The sequence below is a fragment of the Stegodyphus dumicola genome, chromosome X2 (assembly GCF_044657685.1).
Source record: "Stegodyphus dumicola isolate Sdum_Otavi_A_Nest chromosome X2, ASM4465768v1".
Classification (NCBI taxonomy): domain Eukaryota; kingdom Metazoa; phylum Arthropoda; class Arachnida; order Araneae; family Eresidae; genus Stegodyphus; species Stegodyphus dumicola.
The window spans coordinates 176691711-176716247 of NC_140781.1; the positions used below are offsets into that span (position 1 = coordinate 176691711).

Genomic DNA, 24537 nt, shown 5'->3' on the forward strand with positions numbered 1-24537 from the left:
CTTCATTCTCTTCTTCACAACTCAAAGGGGTTAGGTTGTTGTTGGCTTCAACATTAGGCATGAGTTTTCTACATGATTTTATGAGGGTTGACGGTTTCACTGAGTCCCATGCAGATGCAATATCGTAGATGCTGTCCAAGATTGTGTAGTGTTTCCAAAACTCTTTCAGATGATAACCTTCTTCAATTTTGGTCATTAGCAGCTTGGTTCGGTATGTTTTCTTCATTGTTGCAATGACTGCTTGGTCCATGGGTTGGATTAGCGCAGTAACGTTTTGGGGGAGAAACTTTGCAAAAATTTGTCCTTCAGAAGAAGACTTTAGCAAGCTTGTTGCTGGATGAGAAGGTGCGTTGTCAATCAATAGCACAGCTTCTTTAGGCAGGTTTTTTTTATTTAAGATGTTTACGCGCTTGAAGAACAAAGATTTTTTCGAACCATTCTTGAAAAATGTTTCGGTTCATCCATCCTTTTTTTGGTTAAAGTACTATCTGTGCTTTTGAAAGATCTAGGTTTTTTTTTACTTTACAATGACAACAAGTGTAAGTTTATGTCCTCCGATAGCGTTACTGCAAGACATGGTAGTGATCCTTTCCTTGCTGCTTCTATGACCCACCGCTTTACTTTCACTTTCAAATGCTAAAGTGCAAGTAGGAAGACATTTCCACAAAAGTCCCGATTTGTTGGCATTGTAAATTTGTTCAAAAGATAGCTCTTCTTTTAAAACAAATTCTTCAAATTCATGGTGGAAATCGTCGTCTGCTTGTTGGTCACCACTAAGTTTCTCCCCATGAAGTCCAATTTCTCGAATTCCATGTCGCTGCTTAAAACGAGTCAACCAGCCAGAAGATGCATCAAAATTTCCTTTCAGGCCTAACAACTCAAAAAAGGTTTTTGCTTTCGCCGCAATGATAGGACCATTTACAGGAGTACCTTCTTTTTGAACTTGAGCTAACCACTCTGTCAATGCCGTGTCTAGCTCATCAAAGGTAGAACCCTTCATAGTTTTTCGCGTTTTCATTGCGGAAGCACTTAAGAGGAGAGCGGGCACTGCAAGGGTGAGTAAGAAATCACTTACTCATCAGAGGGGAAGGTTCCGAGAAGGCCTGGGATATTTTTGCCATAAATAAGCACGATGTTAGCAAATTTAACGTTTCACTCAGTTTTGTGAACATTTTTAATTTCTTTGCTTTATGCTTGTTTTTTTTTAAAAAAAAAAAAAAAAAACCTTTGTGCGGCAGGCGCGGATAATCGGGAGTCTACTGTATAGTTTTAACCTCAAATCTTGACTAAACAGTTCTGCTGCATCTACAGAACTTCGAAATATTGCACATGTTATTTCTATTAAGTGAAATATGTTATATTGCAGGAAATTGGATATTGTCAGGGGATGAGTCAAATTGCTGCACTTTTGTTAATGTATATGAATGAAGAGGTAACTAATTTAATTTGCTTTGTTTATAAACTCTTTCTATATTATGATGATTTCTGAAACAATGATCTGTACTGTTGCTTTGTGTATTTCATGTTACATGTGAAAAACATCTTCATCTTGTTTTAAATAATTTATGTTTGAAGCTATCAACAGTATGTCTGAATGTTCTTTAATCCAAATCAATTAATCCTCATAAGCTAATTTAGTAAACTCACCTCGCTAGTTGTCTAAGAGATATGTAGCTACTCATTCAAGTTAGGCATACATCTCTTGTGCCATTATTTCTAGGATCTCAAGTGTGACCAAACCATATACTTATGAGAGGAACTCAAGTCTTCATCTAGGATTATGTCAAAAATCAAGTGTAAAGAACTAGATTATATGCCATGTTGTGCACTTTAAAAAAATTATTTTAGAACATTTCTCTCTAAAACACCATTTGTGACAATAGTGTAGGGATATGTTGCATTCTTTTAAGTGATAGATTTCTTTGAAAATTAAAGGTAATAGAATCTATTAGATAGCTCTTTTCACTCCTATTTTATCAGTTGGTCATTATTTTATTCTTTAAGATATGAAATAAAATAACTGTGTGCAAAATCAAGTATTCATTTTCAAATTTATACCCTTTTAAAGCTGTTTTAGAATGACTTAAAATTTAGGCTCTTTTCAAGTTACTTCAAGCTTACATGCTGAAAAAAAATCTTATATATACATATACACTGAGGAACCAAAACATTATGACCACCTACTAAATAATACATTGTGCGACCTTTGGCCTGAAAAACGGCTGCAACTTGCCTTGGTATGGATACCACAAGTTCTTGGTACATGACTGGAAACAAGTTGTATCAAATATCTAAGCCACGTCAGATATTCTGACGTGGTATTTGAGCTCTGAGCTGTCACTCCATGACATCCCAAATGGGCCCTATTCAGTTTAGATCCTACGAGTTAGGTGGCCAGGACAGTACATCCTTATGCTCTTCGAACCACACCAACCCATTTCGAGCCTTGTGATACTTGGAATTCATCATTATGCTCTTTGAACCACGCCAACCCAGTTCGAGTCTTGTGACATAGGGCAGCCTTGTGATACTTGGCATTCATCATTATGCTCTTTGAACCACGCCAACCCAGTTCGAGCCTTGTGACATAGGGCATTGTCCTGCTAGAAGATTCCATCTCCAATTGGGAAAACAGATGCCATGTAAGGGTACAATTGATCTGCAGTTATATTCAGATAGTCCAGAGCTTTCATTCTCTGTTTTACCACAACTAAGGGTACCAGAGATGCCCATGAGAACGTCTCTGGTTTTCGTCTTAGAGCGAAATATTCTGAAATGGCACCCAAAGTGTAATACTGCCACTACTAACCTGTGTATGTCCTGCTGTACGGGGGGAGGGGAGCAACTGTTCACCTGGGAGATGGCATATACTGACATGTCCATCTATGTGATGAATGAGAAAATGTGATTCATCTGCCCAAGCAACTGTCTTCTGCTTATCCATGGTCCAGTCTTGATGTTCCCGAGTCCGTTGTAGGTGCAGTTGACAATAATGCTTGGTCAACTGCACAGTCCAACAGTGTCTGCTGAACTGTGTGTTCTGAAACATTTCCACTTGGATCTGCATTATATTAGGCTGTAAGCTGAGCCACTCTCTGGCAACGATTTTGCTGTACCAAGTGGGACAATCTCAAACATACTTTATCTTTGATGATGCATGGACGTCCAACACCTTGATATCTATTGCTGGTTTCACCATCATTTATCCACTTTTCCAAAAATACTAACAATGGTGAATTGTGAACAACCTACCAGTCGTGCAGTTGCGAAGATACTCGTTCCAAGTCTTTGAGCCATTACAGTCTGCCCTCTATGAAATTTGCTTAGATCAGCAGCCTTTCCCATGATTCACAAAAGTTAGTTCTAGAATGATTCCTTACCTTCTCCAGCAGCAGTTAAATACCATTCCCACTTAATCATGTGCTGTCCACATCATCGAGATAAGTTCATTGAAAAATGTATAGATGGTCATAATGTTTTGGCTTGTCAGTCTATATATAATATTGAGTTCAAACATGTCTGTGGAGTTGCATGCATTTAAATCCGATAAAAAATTGTTCTTAATACTGATTAGAAACTGATACATGCAAGGGGGGGGAATTTCAATCTGAAAATTTAAAATTCATCTTAATACCTTGAATATATTGCTATTTAAGTTTCATAAATGAATAAATAAAACACAGAAAATCTTGAAATTAAAAAGAAATTGCCATCTGTTCTTCATTTCATTGTAATGTTTGAAAATTTAAGAATAAGTCCTCTAGAAATTAAAGATATAGAACATAAAATCTTATTTTTGAAATGGCAAAACAAAACAGAACAGAATTACTGAGATATTATTCATTTCAAATTAATGCTACATCTAGATTTATGTGCTTTATTTATTAAATACAGAAAAGATTTATTTATTCAAGATGCAGCTTTGTATTTATTTCAGTGGATTTTTGGCCTTGCAATAAATATTTCCCTGAAATAGTAGTCCTTTTTATGTTTTAGATGAATTCACTTGATGAAAATAATAAACACCATTTTGAACTCTTTTTTTAAAAAACTTGAGACTTCATAAAATTTGAATCAAAGTTACAAAGAAAGGAAATCAGAATTTTTTTTTTTTTTTTTTTTTTTTTTTTTAAATACAGAGATCTGTGTATATCTACTTGTTCTTACTAAGAGTATTTTGATTATGCAAATAAGCCTCATTAAGAGAATTTACAAATGGTTGTCAGTACAGGAGCTTAAAATTACAATGTGACATTTTTTAAAATAAATTTCCAAGCACTTCTGATAAAAGTCACTAGTCACAAGCAATGTAAGTATATGCATTTCATCCTTTTTTGCTATAGGTTGAAGTTTTGATCTTTATACTGCTTCTTTCCTTACCCCTGATTGTTATTTTTTCCATGCATATTCTGCAAACACTTTCTCCTTAACTCTATATGAACATAATTTCTTGTTTAAAGTTCCATTGTTCAAGTCCTGTAATTTCTGTGTTGAGAATTTTCACTAAACTTATCGTTGAAAATCTTTTAGTTCTTAACAACCTACTTTCTTGACTATCAGTAGTTATATTTTCTGATTTTGCCGTTCGTTAGTTGATTGATGATTGGGGTATTGTCATTGCAGTGGAAAATTTCTTCCATGTCATCCTCATTTATTGCTTTTCCATTGTTTTTAGAAATTTTATTAATTAAAAAATTTTGCCTTTACTTTCATATTTTCAGCCATCATCATCGTAATTACCAGCATGAATATGATAGCTGGCTATAAATATATTATATATAATATATGATAGCTGGCTATAATTATCCCAATTAATTTTTAAAATATTTACAAACTCCGCCTCCCATGACCTTGAAGTGTGCTCCATAGCAGATTTTAGGTTAAAATATTTCAAAAATTCTTCAGTTGTCTTGCTGCTGGTCAAAAAATTTAGCATAGATTTTTAGAAAAGTTAATTCTTAGCTGCATTTCAGCTCAGGCAGCACTGTGATATCTATCGTCTGAATGATAGATGTGCAATTTGAAGAGAAAAAAAGAATAAGATGGAGATTTTGCCTTTTACTGTAACTTTTAAGCAAAGTAGTAGCCAAATAGTTGTCTGAAATCAGGATGACTTTTCCATTACCCACTGATATAAAGTGTTGATGATTTTCAGACCAATTATTTATTAATGTTTGTGTCATCTATGCTCTTTTATTTGAATCATAAATAATGGGGAAAATCTTTACTCATAAAATCCCCTAGGTCATGACTTTTTCTGATTGTAAAAAGCTTATATTTTTGCATTTCTTCAGCATTAACTCATGCTAAAATCTTTATCACTTTCAAATCTTAAATATCAGGTATGAACTCTTCTGCAGGTGTTGCCAAGGTATTTCAAGGCACATTTAACAGGAAAGACCAGCTTCTTCAGCATTATAAATTTGTTCTGGAGATTACTTTTCACTGTTAATGTATTCAATGAATTCATCTGCAAATTGTTCAGGTGTTTCAGCATCTTCTTAAATTGCACTACAGCCTATCACAGTCCAAGATCTTCTCAATATAAGCTTGTCCAACAGATCCAGTTAGTCGCTACGATCCTCCAATAATAAATTTTTAATGTCTTGAAATTTGTCTCTAAACAGTCTATCCATCTTGTGCAAGGTCTTCCTCTTTTCCTGGTACCCTCTACAGTTACAAAGGTCCCATTTTAATAGGGTTCAAATTGTCACATCTAAAAATATGTCCAAACCACCTAATACAATAGGATTTGATGACTCAGACAATATTAGGTTGTTTGTATCTTCTATATATTTCATGGTTAAACAGAATTCTCCATCTATTATTTTCTCTAAATGGGCATATATTTTTCACAGTATTTTTCTTTTAAAGGTTAGAAGTTTTTCTTCTGTTTTTATCAATGCATTTACTACCATACAATATGATAAGTCTTATAAGAGTTCTATAAAGATTTATTTTTGTTTGATCTGATTTTTGTTTTGATCCCTCAATTTTCTTAATATCCATTTTTGTTAGCCTTGTACATCTTAACTCTGATATATTTAATGCAAAGCAATCTCTGAAATTCTTTAACAAATTAACTAGATTTTTGTTGTTGTTGTTTTGTTAAATTTAATTAAATTTAATTTGTTCTAAAGTTATAGGTTTTCATTTTACATTTGTAGCATTAACATTTAAAATTTTTAATGAATGATTATCATCAAGTGAATTAACATCACTCAAATTTCATTCTGAATTTACTTCATCTATTATCTCCACTTTTGTGGAGATTTTCCTTAAATGTTATTTCTTTATTTCCAGTAATTGGTATAATAGTTTTCCTTTCCAATAAGTAATTAAAATTTCCATCATTTCCCTGAATCATAACTAATCCATTACTTATTTGTTCAGTTTTTAATTTTACAAAATTTACGCTATTATTTATTATTTTCATTGTTTCATGTGATTTAAATTTAACATATGAATTTTCTTCAATGCGATCTAAATCAGTAAATGGATAGCTTTTGCATAGCTGATATGCAAGGTATCACCGACTCTAGCATATGCAGTATGTGGTAAATCTTAAGAATGTTCGTCCAACCAATAATTCAACTGGCTGAGCTGAAACTGTCACAATTGATACTGGAATATCTTTTGCCATTATGTCATCAATTTTTCAGACAGTTTTGATTTCGGAAGCCAAATGGCTCCTTTTTGCAAGATGAAGTAATTATTCCAGGCCTTTTGCAGTTGATTCTTTAAGTATACATGACAACGCTCCCATGTCGACCAATGAAGACTTAATATGAGAATTGTTAATTAAAGCATTCCTCAAATGTATATCAGCTGCAGAAGAATCATCAAGGTTGTGCACGTTTATGACAACGCTCCCATGTCGACCAATGAAGACTTAATATGAGAATTGTTAATTAAAGCATTCCTCAAATATATATCAGCTTCTGCGGAAGAATCATCAAGGTTGTGCACGTTTAATGTTTATTCTTAGCACAGTATTTCTTTGTATGGCCTTTCAATCCACATATTTTGCAGGGGTACAGAAAATCTTTTTAAATATGTCCAAAGAGATTACATGAAAAACATTTTGGATCACCCTGTCATTACAAATAAAATTAAATAGTTTTGTTTTTCAGTATATTTATGTGCAGGTGAACGGTTTTATTCATAATATTCATGGCTTCTCGTCATGTCTATGTTTTCGAATCTGTTAGGGTTACTAGAATTCATTTCTCTCAGAGTCTTTTTAGAATCACCCCATGGCCATAACTTAGAACTGCTGTTACTTTCTTTGTTTATCTTAACTCTGAAATGTGGTGCCTCTAGTTCTGATCGAATATTTTTGCATTCATCTAATTTTCCAGCTAATTCATTCGTGTTTACATATTTAGGCCATGAATCAATAAAATGTTCCCTCATAGAATTTGGAACCAGTATTTTCACTTTATCTGTAATAATTCTTTTAAAGAATCGAAATCATTTATTTTTAATCCTGCTAACCATTTGTTAAAATAGTTATGAATTTAAAAAATGAAATCTGTCCGTGTATTTTTTGAATCCCTAATATGATTAACAAAGTTCTTGTGAAATTTTCTGGGCATAACTTAAAACGCTTTATTAAACTCATAACAAATATGTACTTATTAGCTTGTTCTTCAGATACAGTGGTGATCAGTTGTGTGATCCCGAGAGTTAAAAGTACTAATAAATGAAAAACATAATTTTCTTCATTTAACCCCACTTGTTTGCTGGATGTTCAAATATTATTAAGAATGAAGATATGGTTCCATCATTTAAATCAAATTTTTGCATATGACTTTTCATGTCAATACATTTCTTGTTTTTTGGTATGGTTATATTACGTCCCTTTTGACACATGCAACATTAATTTATTTTCGTTTAAAAGTTTTAGTTGTAATTCAAAATTCCCTCCCCCCCCCCGATTTTCATCTTCCAACTATATTTGGTTTTCACGTTCTTGAAACTTACGTCTTTGTTTTTCCCATGCTTCAATTTCGAATTGTGTTTGTTTTTCTATTTTTTAATCTTGTTTATTAAGTCTTTCCTCGATAATCCTTTCAAAAACTTGTTTTACAAATAGTTTGTCATAATTTTTACTATTAGTGATGATGTTTCTAATCACAATCACAATATGTCATCTGATGGGACCATTTCCCCAATTCCTGTTGCAAGTTCAATTAGATTACTTTTGTGTTACTTACCAAGAAAAGACTTTCAGATACTTTAAAACATTAACTGCCAAATTTTTATTTCATTAATTTTTATTTTATTTCTGTTAGTTTGCATCTAAATAATAAGAAAAACGTGTTTTTCTCATAAATGCATCAATTTTTTTTCAGAAATTTTCGATATAAATCCGATGATACTATCTACTTTTAATGCCAGCGTTCAAAGCAGTCTACGTGTAATCCAACATTACATTTTCCACATTGTTTTCTTGCATTTGTTTTGCACACTGCACATTTTCTTTGTTTACCATTTTTGGTCCGTTCAGTATAATGATTACCAGATGTTCTGATAACAGTAGGAACACGATTAATTGGTGCTTTAGTGAAAGAATTCCTTCCACCCTTTTTTGCATCTGAGAGTTCTGAAGATAAAGCAAGATATCCTCTAGCAACCATCCTCCTAAAATCTAGCAATGGAATTTTATTTAATTTATTATAACACTGGTTAACGCCCACTACAGTGCATGGGCGTTAACCAGTGTTACGTCGATGGCATTAGTAAGCAAAGGAAAAAACCATTTCCCCCCCCCTTATTCTGATTCTGTATTTTTGAACATTCCAATCCATCTTGTCTACTCCACCCGTGTATTTGCTATATTCTGATATCAGTTTGGGTTGTGGTACTTGAATATCTTTCTTCTGTGTTCTACTCCATCGCTTCACCTCTGATATTGGTTCGATAGTTTCATGATTAGATAGAAGCCTTACACAACTGCAGTCATTCCACGTGACAGCTAAAATTTCATTAATGGAATCAAATCTGTAGTCATATGCCCCATGTTCTTTTTTCTTTATCTCTTTGCTGTTGCAATAGGGCATTTGTTCATTCTGTTGAAATGAACAGTTCATGTTGCTGTAACGTCAATGTCCTGCAAATGTTTCATCAGAGAAAATCCTGTAAAAAAGTTGTCAAAGTAAACTTTACGAGCATTTGGTGTCTGAAGAATAGATACCATCTGAAGGACAACAGATGTCCCAAGTCCACTGATGCTTTCATCATCTCCTAATTTCTTTGATTTGCCTTCATACACTGTAGTCTGATAACAATATCCAGTCTGTGAACAACAGATAGCCCATTGTTTGAACCCAAAGCACACTGGCTTACTACATATAAATTGTTTGAAGTAGTGATGTCCATAGTAATGAACCATTTGTTCTTCAATGCTCAAACTTTCAGAAAACACCCCAAATTGTTGAAATTTGTCATTAAATCAAAGGGCGAATCTTGAAGAGGTTATCACGTTCACCTAGTGGAATCCTTTGTAAATCGGAGTCGTCACTGATATGTAGGTACCGTTTAATTTCCAGATACCTATTCCAACTTATGCATGCTCTAACACACAGAATGTTTATGTCTTCATCTTCACACCAATATAATTGTTCTTGCGGAAGTGAATGATAACCAGTGAAAAGAAGTATTCCAATAAATATTTTTAGGCAGTTATTAGAAAGCTGAAATTGATGATTGTTTTTCTGTCTGGCATATATTACAGACTGCTGGACAATAAAGGTGACAGTTTCATTATCAAAACGTATTTTAAAACACTCTACCGGGGATTTTCCCCTGAGTTTTCTAATGGCATCATTTCGCCTTGTCTCTATAACGTCAGAATTTTCATATAGTTTCGAGTACTTAGGTTGCTTCTTTTTCCAATTTGAAGTCAATACTTCTTTTCTCTTTTTAGCAGGTGGTAAGCCGGTACCTTTTGTTACTTCATTTGCTGAAGATTCAATTGCATTCACTAAAACATTTTCCTCAAATCCTGCCACACGGTGAATTTCAACACACCCGGGAACATCAAGTGGTTCTTCATCATCAATTACGTTGTCATCCATGTCCTCATTATCTGAAATCTCATCAACCCGCTGTGGTGGAATTTCAACAATATCTATGGGGCTATTATCGTCGTCATCGTCAGATGCAAAAAAATCATCAGAATTTACAATTTCTTCTATTTCTTTTAAAGAAGGATATCTTTTACGCGACCTTTCCTGGAAAAAAAAGAAAAAGTTTTTTTTTACAATTTTAGTCGATATCAGCCATGATCCCCAAATGGGGATCGATATATCTAGGTTCATTGTACCCATCCAAATTACAGTATGAGGATAAATAATATATAAATACATCAATTACTTACCAATGATCAAGGAAAATTCAGTACAACAAAAATAATTGTTCCTAAGTAACTTTTTTATGCTTTGAAAATAAACGCATTATTTTTCTCGTGAAAAGTAATGAGAGAGCAAGAAAAATAAACTCATGAGCTCAACTAACTGAGTCCACGTGTTTGTTTAAGATTTATACCTTTAGTTGCAATCTTCAGGAAAGCATGACCACCCGTAAGGGACCACCCAGGTGCAGCATGACGTCACAATGTATACAAATGTAGCTGATCCCCATATGGGGATCATGACAGGGAATGGGTTAAGTTACCTTTTTATATAGGTTTAATCATTTAATATTTATTATTGATATATATAATAGTTTTCAAAGATATGTTTAAAAGCTTTCATACATATGTTTTGTGGTTTCATTGATATGTTTAATAACTTCAGAATGGAGTAAAAAATGACACTTACCTTTTTCATTTTTGTATCAGACCCTCAATGGAGTTCATTTACGGAAGACTGTTATCGACATCCTATTTCTGAATCTGTTGGCCATAGAACTTTTCTCCTACATCTATATCCATTATGTGTATCGTTTTTGAGTTATTTTTCAGGTCAAAAATTCACAGCCAACACCATCAAAATACTTTATATTATTCTATTTTTTAAAAATGAATGAGTATTTAATGTCATCTCTTGCTATGGTTACATTCTGTCTCTCTTTTACATTATTACAATTGCTTTTGAATGGTTATGACGTCATCTGGCATTAAACTGTGGAAATTGCTAACTCTAGTAACTGTATATGTACTCTGTAACTCTGTACTCTAGTAACTCTGAAATATGGTACCTCTAGTTATAATTCTGGCATCTCTAATAGCCTTTTCAAGAGCAATGTTAAAAAACATGTATGCAAGGATATAACTTGTCTCAAAACCCTATCAATGTAGAATGCCTCTGGTATATCAGACATGATTTTAACTCAATTTACTCTCTTTAAAATCATTCTAGATAGATCAATCAATTTTCTAAGAAATCCAAATTAAAGCATAGCTTCAAACAGCTTTTCACAGCATATTATCATAAGCAGCTTTAAAATCTACAAAAAGATGAAAGGTATCAGTATTATGTTCGGTTATTTTTTCCACAATTAGTCTAACAGAATGAATTTCATAAACAGTTGATTTTCCAACTTTAAACCCACATTGGTAGCTACCAATAACTGCAGAGGCACATTTTAATAATGTATTATATCAAATATGAGAGAAGATTTTAAATGCCAGAAAGAAGAGGGTGATATCTCCATAGTTGTTACATTCCAGTCTGTCTCATTTTTAAAAAAATGGGACATATGAAGCCCTCTTCTCATTCAGTGGGCATTTGCTCCATAGTCCAGACATTACGTCTTACAGTCTTCCTTCTGTAAGCAGATTTTATTAATCAATATATTGAGGTAAACTCTGAGTGCTTTGTTTGTTCGTTGAAGAAAAATGATCCTAAAACCTTTTTATGCAGCATCCTGCACCAAACATTCAGTTTTATGCCATCCCGCTTCAGCGTCCTTATGAGATGATGATTTTGGATCCGTGAATCCTCATATTATGTATATATTAAATCAGAACAAATTGCTGGGAAAAAACTTTGATATATGTGTAATAACATCACAATAACTTACAGAACTACTTCATACAGAGTGTTCACAATAATAGGCTGAATTTAGTCAGGGACAAACTGAACAACTTTAGCCTATTATTGTGAGTTAAGTGAGCCAAGGTTGCCATGCTACCTGAAAAACCAGAAAAAGTCAGGGAATTTGAAAATTGACCAAAAAATGCCAGGGAAAAGTCAGGCAATTTAAATATTTTAGTCAAAATCTTGAAACGTCAGGGAATTAGCAAGTTTTGCACCAACATTCAATTTTGTATCACGTTAGTGTGATTTGAGCAGCTGGCGCAGAACCAATTTTTGCAGCTCCAATCAAATTGTCTTTTAGAAGGCAAAGCAAGTTTCCAGCAACTTTGGTTTCCAGTAACCTCAAGAATTGAGAGACTCGCATACGCATGTGCAGTGCATGTTGAACTAAAGGAAATACTTTCCCATTCTTGTATAAAACCAAGAACGGTAATGTAAAGAAGGAAAGGTTCCATAGATGTAATGTCATTCACTTTGCTATTATGCTGCTAGAAAGCGGAGGGAAAAATTCTCCAAGAAATTTGCCAACGGAACCTGGCAGCAAGAATTTCCCCCTCCACAACATGTACTGGAAATTGGGGAACGCATTAAGAAGAAACGTTCTTTGACAAAACGTTTTCTTCTTTGACTTTTCGCGATAATTTAAACTCAGAGTTTCGTACTTTTTTGCTCAAAATAACTAATCTGTTAATTTATTTACTTACGCGGAAAAAAAATTTTTTCCCTTGAACGTTTAAAGAAATTTAAAACGATATTCGTATTATGAATTCTTCATAAACGTGACCTTCAAACTTCAACGCCGGCTTTGAACTTTGGCAACAGATATTTCAAGCATGTGCAGCTGTTTCCCTCTACGTTGAGACAGAGACACTCCTGTTGTGGAGAAGTTTTCCTTCATAATAATACATATTTTTGTATAAAACAAAGTTGGTTTAATGCTAGTATACAATACAGACAGGATTTGGTGCCATTGCGATAAGCAGTAAACGGGTCATTTTGGAGTTGGCGACAATTTTCAAAATCGTGCCAAGGCCATAGCGTATACTAGGATTTTAGCACAAGATCTTTTAAGCTTTTTTTTTTCCTTTTTAATAAATGCCTTATTTGCCATTTTGAAGTAAAATTTTAAAAAATAGTAATCAGTCATCTAGGCTAACCAATTTAACTATATTCGCCAAAATATCGTTGATTATTGTAATTCAATTTTTAAGTAAATAACTTTATTTTAATGTTATTCATACCATTTAATGTGGTTTCTTTCCTCCAAATTTATTTATTATAAGTAAATAATACTTCCAAATCTCAGGCAATTTTCTGTGGCATAATCCTGAAACTAATTTTAGCAATATGTTGACATACTATCATGAAATTTGATGCACATAATTTTTGCTTATGCATGCTGCTAAATAAATATAAAATACCTGAATTTATTTTAAAATATCATTAAATGTACTTCTATCTTTCGTTTAGCTGCAAAATGTCTGCAAAAAAGACATTTTTTAACCCAGATTGGGCACATTCTAATTTTAGTCTTCAGTGGAGAAAACAACAACCCTTATAGCTATAAAAGTAATGCTTTGGGGTTTATATATATATATATTGCATAGTTGGCAAATTTTTGTGTTTTCAAGTGGTACCATGATTAATTTACTTCTCTGCAGAGCCAGTGTGCATTATGCGATTAGACTGGAATTTTCTTAAAACACACATGGAAAAGTCAGGGAATTTCATTCTCCTGTTTGAGTTGCAAACCTAGTGAGTTAAAGTTGTTCCATCATATTTGTCCACGAGTTCTTGCTGCTATGGCAAGTCAGAAGTAAATTCTTGGCTCCTTTCAAATAGGTTTCTGCTTTTGTAAGTAACCAGTGTTATCTTCTTGATTCTTGGGTCCATATAACACATTGATAGCACAATAATTTATTCCTTCAGTTTCTTAAACAAACAGCTGTTTCACTTTGAAATATTAATGTGTGTTCTAGTAATGTTCTGTAACCTAGTACAGAGTCAGCTGTATTAGCAATTTCGTGTGGCTTATATTCATTTAGCAGCTCAAGTAAAATGTGTTCTATCCATTTATCAGCTACATGATGATCTGCTTACTTTTATCATCATGCAATTTCTGATAAGAACATGTTTGATTTCTCTCCATTTTGTGAGCCATATGCTGTTTGATATGAAGTTCTTTTCTGTTTAGCGAATTAGTGAAAAAAGCTCTAGAAATAAAAATATAGCTTGAAACTATTATAGAAAAAGCAATTTCAATGCCTGTCAGCTTTCTTTCTTCAAGGAAGGGCTAAAGCCTCAAGGAACCTATCAAAGGCATTTGCATTTTTATTAGTTCTTCAACAGTTATACTTCTTCTCTAAAGTAAATTGAACTGTGTTGATTGAGAAATTCTTAGTTTAAATGCAGTTGTTTGGGGCCTCACCAAGAACATTGAGGCCTTAGGTTTATTCTTTTCTTCCAAGTTTAAATCTAACCCTTAATCATTTTTGATACATTATAAATTAAGCACTCAACAAAATAAAACAAGGCTTCTTCCTGTATTTTATGTAATTTCAAAACACAAGTGCTTTCCTTGATTTTTCTTCAGTATACAGGTACCACTCGAAGAGTCATTCAAAGAGTCTTAATGTATAATAATTCTTAGAAGCATTTCATGAATTTTATATAATTGTTTGGGGACGATTTTGAATGTGGAAACATTAAATATGGGGTATGAGAGTTGGACTTCCATCTCATATCAGCTGGTATTTGATAAGGAACCCTCACTCATTAACAGTGCTTATACTCTATAAAATTGCTTTTGTTAACCTTAAGGAAATTCTACTACTATAAAATCCAGTGCAGATAAAAAATGCCCGCTGCCCACTATACGTTAAACGGATGAGCTATGAAAAGTTTATAGGTACCTATCAGTATATTTTTGTATATATCAAATAGGATATTCTGGCACTGAAGAAACAGTCTTTTGTCAATGAGTTTAATAAGTGGTTGAGATGAGTCTAAGAAATGGCAGTTTTTCTACTGACATTTGTACATTTGGTTTGGTTACTGGAAGTTTGAACTTAAACACATTTTTGACAAGCAATTTTACTCATAATGTGGGCAATATAAATAAATTTTATTTAATATTTCTTTCTGGTATGATAAATGAGTTAGTTGTGAAAGGAATTAATTTGTGACCAGTCAAATTTAATAATTTGTGACCAGTGATAATAAGCAGCTGAGTGTATTAACCAGTGAGTTTAATAAGTTGCAGATGCTATATTGTTATTGATCATGGTGCAGTTTCAAAAAATCACATTTACAGTATACCTCTTTTTTACTTTGAGTATTATATTCTCATTTAAAGACTTAATTATAAGGGGAAAAAACTCCCCCCCCCTTTTTTTTTCTGGGTAGTCTGTGCTGGTCTGGATATTAGATCATTCCAGATTTCAGGCTTTGTACTTTGAAATTTGATATTAAATGGTATTAAAAAAGTGTATCATTCAAATATAATAGTTAGAGCGTGGTCTCATTTTATTCTTTTAAGAATTTCCTCCTTTTTTCTAATTGAAGCATAAATAAAAATTAATTATTTTCTGTTAGCTAAATGATAGTGAGAAATATAATCTTCAACAAAAGAGGGGGGAAGTAGAAATAGGAATTACTTTTAGTATAGTTTTGTATGTGCCATTCATTTTACTGTTTTTTTTTTTAATGAACAATTTATACTTTGTGGAAAAAAGGTGCTCTAAAAATTGCATTTTCTTTTTAAATGCAACAGAAAATATATTTCAGCAGCTTAACTTCCATAAATTAATGTATATATTAAATAAATATTAGTAAATATATTAAATAAAAACATAACCTGTAATTTTTATACATTATTAATTCTAATGTAATGTTTTTGAGGATCTGTAGTGTGTAATTTTTTAGTAATTTATTTTCTCCTCATTTAGGAATCCTTTTGGGCATTATCTCGTCTAATGAGTGATGAGAAACATGCTATGCATGGTAAGTTATTTCTTTATAACTGAATCTTGCTATTATGCAAGTTAAAATTTAGTAGCATTTTATAACTGTAGTTAATAATGTTTTATATTATCATTGTAATTTCAGTTATATTTTAAAAAGATTTCTATGTTCATTTTCATCAATTTCTCTTTAATTGTTTTTGTTATGTTATGCTGAATTTGAATGTGTTTGGCATTCAATTTTCTTAAAGTTAACGTTTTTACATTTGGGGGAAAAGAAAAAAAAAGTGGGAGGGGAGAGGTGGAGATCAAACTTTTTGATGGCTACATTGCTTAAACACAAGTAATTAATCCTGTTTTAACTTATCATGTGTCCATTTCTTCTTAGGGACTGATAAACCTTGCTGCATGACGCTTTTGCTGTTTTCCTTGTGTGTGAATATGGATGTCAGATAATTTCACTTATGTAGATTCAGCACAATGATATTTTTCCTAAGGCTAACCACCCTTGAATGTTTTCTCTGCTATACTTAAAATGATTGAAGGTACATTTGCTTAAGTGTTAGTTCATCAATGCAGCATTATTTGAAAAACTCTGATTTAGCAGATAAAAGTAAATAAGTATTCCATGAGATCTAATCAGAATAAACCTGTGATGACCAATTCAAATTGTTAGAGGTTACCATTCTTATGAGTTATAAATTGAATACCAGATTTAAAAATTGTTCCATAATTGTTTTTGAATTTGTATTAAAAATACGGAGCATTGGCTTCAGTGATTCAACCTTTGTTACAATTTGTTGTAATACAATTGACTTTTTTGAAGCGGTTTGCTGTGTCATTTAATGCGTGCATTAAAGTTTGTCAAAATTTATTGTTAACAAATGGAGGTCTATTGTCATATCTTGTAATCTTGATTAGATTATTAGGTTCTATTAGGAATTTTCCTCAGTTAGTTCATTTCTGGATTTTGATTCAAAACTGTCCGTAGTAGGAAAAGTTGTATCATATATGTAACAAGTACGTATGAATACAGACAGTAAAAATAATAATAATAATAATAATAATAATAATAATAATAAAAAACTATAACTGATGGTGACATAGCTTTAAGCGAGAGTAGCAGATTTAACTGATTCCAAAGAAAGCTGAATGATTTAGATTGACTCCACGCCTTTGAAAATTATTAATACATTGAAATGTAGATACTTTCTCCAAGCTCATTCTAATAAAAACTGTAAACGGGGTCTCTTTTATAGACATGTTGAGTTTCACTGGATTTCAGTCGATTGCAAATTTTCCTATAGTTCTGTATTGGAAAACTGAAGATGTATGAAATTTTGCAAAATATAATAGATATTTTATTCAAATGTATGAAATATGGGTGATTTTTTGTTGTAATTTCTTGTTAAATGTCGTGCTGGTATTAATTTTGCATCAGAGTATAATAATCTGTTTCCTTACAAGTAGCTATGCAACATTTCAGTTGCATTTTTATCGACATGCAGTTGTTTTTTAAGAAATACAGTACAAAGTCCGTAATCCTGACGTCCATTATCGAGAATAATCTATAATCCGGACCTCAAAGCCACAAACTTTTTTTGTATGCTGTATGCGTTTGCGTAATGCATTTATGCATGCGCGTTTAATGTGTAACGAACGGTATAAGCTAGGCTAAAATTATCTTTACTGATTCTAAGGTGTTTCAGTTAATGTTGATAAGATTAATAATGTTAATAAGATCTGTTTCTTAATCTTCTAATTGAATCCGGCTTATGTATAACGGACGGTATAAGCTAGATTTAAATTATCTTTACTGATTCTTAGGCATTTCAGTTAATGTTGCAGAATTCACTGTTCCTTAATTTTCTAATTGAATCCGGCTTATTATTTTTTGCAGACTGTTAGAGCAATTTTATAAAAATTAAGCTTGAACTTTCGATTATGTCAAAAAGAGTTTCCAATTCTGGAGCTGCTAAAGGATCTACAAAGCGAAAGCATGTCCATCAAACAAAAGGTGGAATTGCTGCAAAAAATGGATAAAGGCATATCTGTCTCAAAATTGTAACTGAACAAGAAATTATGTCTGTTTATAGAATTAAAGAGAAAGTATTAGCACAAAAAACAAAGCAACTTAAACAACTTACCTTAAAAGAAATGTTTATAAATAAATATTAAGCTTTGTTTTGTAAATTTTGATACCCTTTAGATCATAATTGCTCTTTATTTTATAAATTACTTAATTTTTAATATTTTATTTCATATTTTTAATTGTATATTTTTTGCATGCCATCTTACCAGATTTAAATTGATAATCTATAATCCGGAAAAATCCCTAATCCAGAATCGCCGAAGTCCTGACGAGTTCAGATTACAGACTTTGTACTGTAGTTAATATGGATTGCACTGTTTAGCAACTGCCAAGTGACAGAGAGTCACATTGTCTTGAAAGATTAAATTCTCTTGAGGAAGACTTATCAGTAATACTGAAAAACTTTGTTCAGAGAACTATACAATGAAACTGCATAATATTACTACTGGAGCTAAGAAATGGTGCTGCAATAAAATATCATGTCACAAAAAGAAAGATTTACTGAGTGGATGCTGGTTCGAATGTTCATGCATGCCTTTTCTGATAGCTACTCAGTTTATTTACTTATAGTGTCAAGCTCTCACATTTGTAAAATTCTGTTGACTGCAATTAGAAATAAATTACTGTACAAGTGTTGATAGAAATAATTGCATGCATTCTTTTTCGGAAATTTCTGTATTTGTCATTTTTATTTATAAACTTTGGATTCTAAAAAATAACTATTCTTCCATGAAACTGTATACATCATTAAATTTTCTATTACTGTAGCAAGTAAGATTTTTCACCAACATTTATATTTGATACCAAGTGATGCCCTGTTAGCTGAAAAATACATCTTTTTTTTATACCTCTGCAATTCAAACAGCAGCATTTATTGAAAATAATAAGGCAATTGAGCTTCAGAGTTGATAACTCTCCCGATTTTCAACAGTGCTCCCACCAACCCGATTTTCAACATATTTCTCCCGACTAGATTCTTAATCTTAAAATTTCTCACGATTTTTATGTAGCTTCACTTAATACTTCTTTATTTACACCCCAAAAAAGTAATTTTTGGCTTCTGAAAGCACTTGTTTTTCTCTAGATGCATATAAAAAAAAGGGAAGTCGTTTCATCACTGAGATGGCATGTTTCTGTTTTGTGTATGAGAGTCCGAAACATGTGTGTGAAAATGTCATGTTCCAATTCTTCAGTGAGAATTAAGTGCTGCTGCTCCTTATCTGGCATATATTAGCCAATGAGCACAAAGCAAGATTGAAGTTGTTTTTCATTCGTGTTCCCAGTAAACATTTAAGTTTCACATGCTTTGCAGAAACTGTGATCTTTAATCTTAGTTATGTCTGCAAAAAATGTGAAATACTGATGTACTTTTCAAAATTCATACACAGATGACTGACTTTCTATTATTTCCTAAAGGAAATGTAATATTGCAGTGTATATTGTTTGTTATTGAAATTTTTTGATTTCGCATGGTGGAACAACTGATGTGCGTACACAAGGGTAACGTGATCTGTATTAAAAAAAAATTAAATTTTTGTTTTGAAACAAAGGACCAAAGATTTATTAATGCAGAATGCCTTTTCTCTGTCTTTTTACTGATGCACAACCTGCCACTGAATGCAGCAGATCATGCTGCAGCATTTTTAGAAAAATGTTTCCATGCAGTAAAATTGCTAAGAAATACTGAAGAGTGAGGACAAAAACTGCTGCAATTGTAGAAGAAATGGGTTCAAGAAATTAGTATGAAAATGAAATCTTCAGTTACTGATTACATTAAAAAACAGTACCATTCTGCTTGTATGGATAGAAGCAATAATACTGATGCAAAACTGTATTCAAAGGTTCTTTTTTATCCAGAGTCTTCAGAAATTGAATGTAGTTTACTTTCTGTCCCACCACCTTAGAAGAAGATTCGACAGGCTTTAATACATAGCACAGCTGATTATTAAAACTTTAAAAACAATGTGCAGTCTTCAGGGTAATTGCTTAGCACTTACCGTATTTGACGGCATATAAGATGCACTTTTTTTCCTAAATTTGGTCTCAAAAAAGTTACCTGCATCTTATACGTGAAGGTAATTGCATTCATTAATTGTTTGTTTGGCTTTTACGAAATGTGAGAACTAAAAGAAACCATGCTATTGAAACTTTTTTCCCTTGTGTGTGGCCGTCTAAATGAGGGTGCGTCTTATATGCCATCAAATACGGTAATGCCAACAATGCATCAGGAATTTTAGGCTTGTCAACTGATGTTGCAGGCATCTTAAAAAAAAAAATCATGTTACCAGATTCTGAAATGCACCTGTCACCTCTTAAATTTAGGAGTGAAAAAGGGTTAGCTTCTTTGTCAGTAAGTGTGATGAGCACATCATTGATATTTATTATCTTGGAAAGATTGTGAAAAGGAAGGAAAAATTGAAACAGTTCCAACAGCTGCATAATACTGAAACAAGAAAAAAGTATGTAATTGCTGGTTATCTTTTGAGAAATGTTTATCTAGAATCTTCGACCCGTGGAACCTACCTCTTATATTTTTACAGGAAGAAGAAGTAAATGCTTCTAGAAATAAGATAAAAAGCCCTGTTCAAAGTTATAAAATACGTCAAGTAAATGGTTATTATTTCCTCTGTTAAAGATAATGGTGAGAAAAATTAATTAATTTCTAAAGATTGAAATGAAGAACGACCTTTTTTTTTTTTTTTTTTTTTTTTTTGTCTTTGGACTTCAGCAAAGCTTTTTGCTTTTTTGTACACCATTTTGCCATCATTTAGTGTTCTACAGTGCAGAATTACATTAATTCATGTTTTGCAATCAATGATTAGTGATCTGGTTAAGATATTATTTGATGATTAGGGGAACCAATTAGTGTATTTTCCTGTTATGAGAAGGTACAAGTTATAAAACTTTTTTTCATGTAAGTATTTTTGCATTTAAGAAATGATAAATGTACTTTTAGATATTAATTAGTTACTATTTAAAGTTATTTCTTTGTGAAAAAATATATTTTCTTTCTACATATTTCCGTTACTTAAAAATCTTTTTGTCATTGAGAAAATTCTCCCGATTTCTTAAAAAAGTCTTCCGATTTTTGAGTGTCATAGATTGGCAAGTATGGGGATGAACTAAACAGATAGGCAAGCTGTTTAGTGCTGGTGAGCTGACATTTGGGAATTATTACTTTACACATCAATTGCTTTATTGGCATTTTTTTATATATTTTTAGTGCGGTGGGATTTTTGTATATATGTTACATTTCGCTGAGATATTTTGAAAACATTTCAGATGATTCGTTTTTTTACTTTTTTTTTTTTTTTTTTCATTTATTAAGTTTTGCATTGAACAGTGTTAGATAATTTTTCACAAAATTAAAATAATTTATTGTTTTATAATAATAATGCATACATCTTGGGTTTTATACATCAGTGTTGTTCTTGATATTAAAATATTTGCACATTTTCTGTGAATACTTGAAGATTCATATGCAGATATATGTTTTTTAATATTTCTTATGAAGTTAACAAAAGAACAGTAAACAAGTTCTATAATCTGAACTTCTTTTAATCATGGGCCTAATCCAAAACACAGTTTCAGCTCATATGTTGTGAAAGTGGGATGGTGACATAAAGGTGCCACACCGTTGTGGAAGTCGGCTGATGTTTGAAAAGATGGAAATTCTTCACAATAATGCTGTGGCATAAGGGAGCATGCATAGTTTGAAAGATCACTTTCTTACCTGAAATTGATCATCCTCACCTTATGATAATTCAACATTATGGAAGTTTGATTTTCATTTCAATTACAGATTAATTCATTGAAAAGGAAATGAAATAAAGCTTTGGCACCCTTTTGAAAAACACTGACTTGTTATAAAGTGTCCTGCACCTTTATGAATAATGTTGGATTGGCGTAATGGTGTTGAAAGTTTTTGTCAGTCTTGATAATTTTCAGGTTATACTTCTCAGAAGAAGACTGTGGTATTTAGTAAATTTTAGTTTTGACCAAAATGACAAATTGCTATGAAATGATATATATAGTCTCTTTCAAATGTACAGTTTTTCAGATATTGTAGCTAATAGTTAAAATATTGTATCTAAATTTCATTTGGCTATCAATGTAAATGTCAATTTTAAATCTAACTAAAGCATTTTTACTGTTAGTAATGGAATATCGAATCCTCCCGATTTAATATTTCCATTTTTCTGGCATTTCGCAAAATTCTTAGCATAGGGACTTACAAGCTCAATAGAGGAAAAAAGTTTTTTTTCTAGAAATTCTTTAGGGAAAGTTGCTCTGTGTGAAAGAGAAAGCAGGAATCCAGAAGGAAGTAGTGTTATAACAGATTCATAGTAAATAAATATGACTAACTCTCACCAGTCAATTATATCAATTAGTAATTATAAATTAACTCAAAATTTATCTGTAAAACAATACACACACACACACACACATATATATCAGAAATATAAGTTATCAGGAATATAAGTAGACAATAAGCATGTAATGTTTGGAATCTAAGATTAGGGTTGGTTAGTTTATGTGCCAGAACACACCAGGGCTGTCTGATTAGTTTTATTGAATTCGTGAATTCCATCTTAACATCCATCCCTTTTTCAAGATTCAAAGCCTGCCTCTATGGTGTGTGATTTGAGTTTATACAAACCAGCATATTGTGATATATATATGCCTTTGAAATATAACAGGAATGGGTTTCTTATAATGAGTTTGTTAATAAGTTATGGCAAAACAATGCAAGGGCTATCTAGATGAATGGAAAAGTATATACTAAATAATGCTCATTGATTTATCAGATAATAGGATGGTTAAAAAGGTCCTACAAAAGTGACTAATTTATTTAACAATTATTTTTTCTGCACAAGAGGGCTTTTTTTTAATTACATTTATATAATAATATAAATATAGGCCAGTTTCTTCAATTCTTTCATTAAAGGAACTTGTCTTCAAACTGAAATCTTCTACATGATTTGCTGTAATATTTTTTAAATACTGCACAATTTGCTTAAAGATTCTTTTTTCCTCTCTTTTCAGGCTTCTTCATACCTGGTTTTCCAAAACTTCAGCGGTTTCAAGAACATCATGACAAAATCCTCACCCGTTTATTGCCCAAGTTAAAAAAGCATTTAGATAAGTATGAAATACACACTAGCCTTTACACTCTGAAATGGTTTTTCCAGTGCTTTTTAGACAGGGTAAGAAAGTGGTTTTATAACTTAAAAATTATTTTCTTGTTTTAGAACCTCAACAGTTTTGTCTTTTTTAGACATCCGATGATTTTTAGAGTAATTTATAAATAATTCTTCATACCTAAGCATGTATTAACATAACTTTGCATTGTATTTTTTTTTACTGTTTATGATTTAGCTGAAAGGAAAAATGACTGTTAAAACATAAAGGAAAATAAGCAAAATATTTTACGAAGTGAAGTAACAAATTTCGAATGGAAAGTTATCTTTTTATTGACTGTAAACAGCCATGTTAGGTGGAAAGAAGATGGATTTTAACAAAAATCGCAGATACTTTATTATCCTATGTATAAGAGGGGGGAAAAGAAAGCAATTTGCCTTTATAGAAAACTGTGTGTGTGGTTTTTTACTCCTCTTACTTAGTTTCTTGAATAAAATTTTTTCTGGAGTAATTTACGTTTGATAAGAAGATTACATTTATTTTCTAATTTTAGCATGACAACCTTCCAATCCTAAGTAGAATTTATCACTAAATTATAGGCTCTGTTTGATCATACATTTGGAAGCCATCATTTATTTTTGAAGTGCTATATGCTCATAAATTTGTCACCAGAAGAAGGGAAAAAATGCAAGTAAAATATAGCATTGTATCATTTAATTGTTCAAGAGAAGAAGATTAATTTACAGTTATTTCATTTAAAAAGAATATAAAAACTATTTTTATGTCAAATGGAAGAACAAAATGCCAGTATAAAATTTTAAATTAGGTACAGTACAATAGTAGTACTGTAATCCGGGCGCCTATTATCCAAAATGATCTATAATCCGGACCTCAAATCCACAAACTGTTTTTTTTGTATGCTTTACGCATGTGCGTTTAATGCTACGCATGCTCGTTTAATGTTTACGCATGCACGCTTAGTACAAAAAACGAAGCAACTTAAACAACTTACATTGAAAGAAATGTTTAATAATCTAAACAAATAAATATTAAGCTTTTTTTCCATAAATTTTGATACCCCTTAGATCATAATTTCTATTTATTTCATAAATTACGATTTCACATTTTTAATTGTATAATTTCTGCATGCCATCTTACCAGATTTAAATTGATGATCTATAATCCGGAAAAACCCTTAATCCAGAATCGCTGAAGTCCCGACGAATCCGGATTATGGACTTTGTACTGTATAAAAACAGCTTTAGTTTGGCATAAATTTTGAATAAAATAGTAC

General features: G+C 32.0%; 1 protein-coding gene across 1 annotated transcript in view; it reads left to right on the plus strand.

The window, feature by feature from the left end:
- Positions 1 to 24537, plus strand: part of LOC118193404 (USP6 N-terminal-like protein) — a 148195-nt gene that overhangs the window by 78292 nt on the left and 45366 nt on the right. The window contains exons 9-11 of the mRNA XM_035364485.2: positions 1367 to 1432; positions 15995 to 16049; positions 23148 to 23308. Coding sequence (XP_035220376.1) covers positions 1367 to 1432; positions 15995 to 16049; positions 23148 to 23308 — 282 coding nt within the window. The remainder of the gene's footprint in view (positions 1 to 1366; positions 1433 to 15994; positions 16050 to 23147; positions 23309 to 24537) is intronic.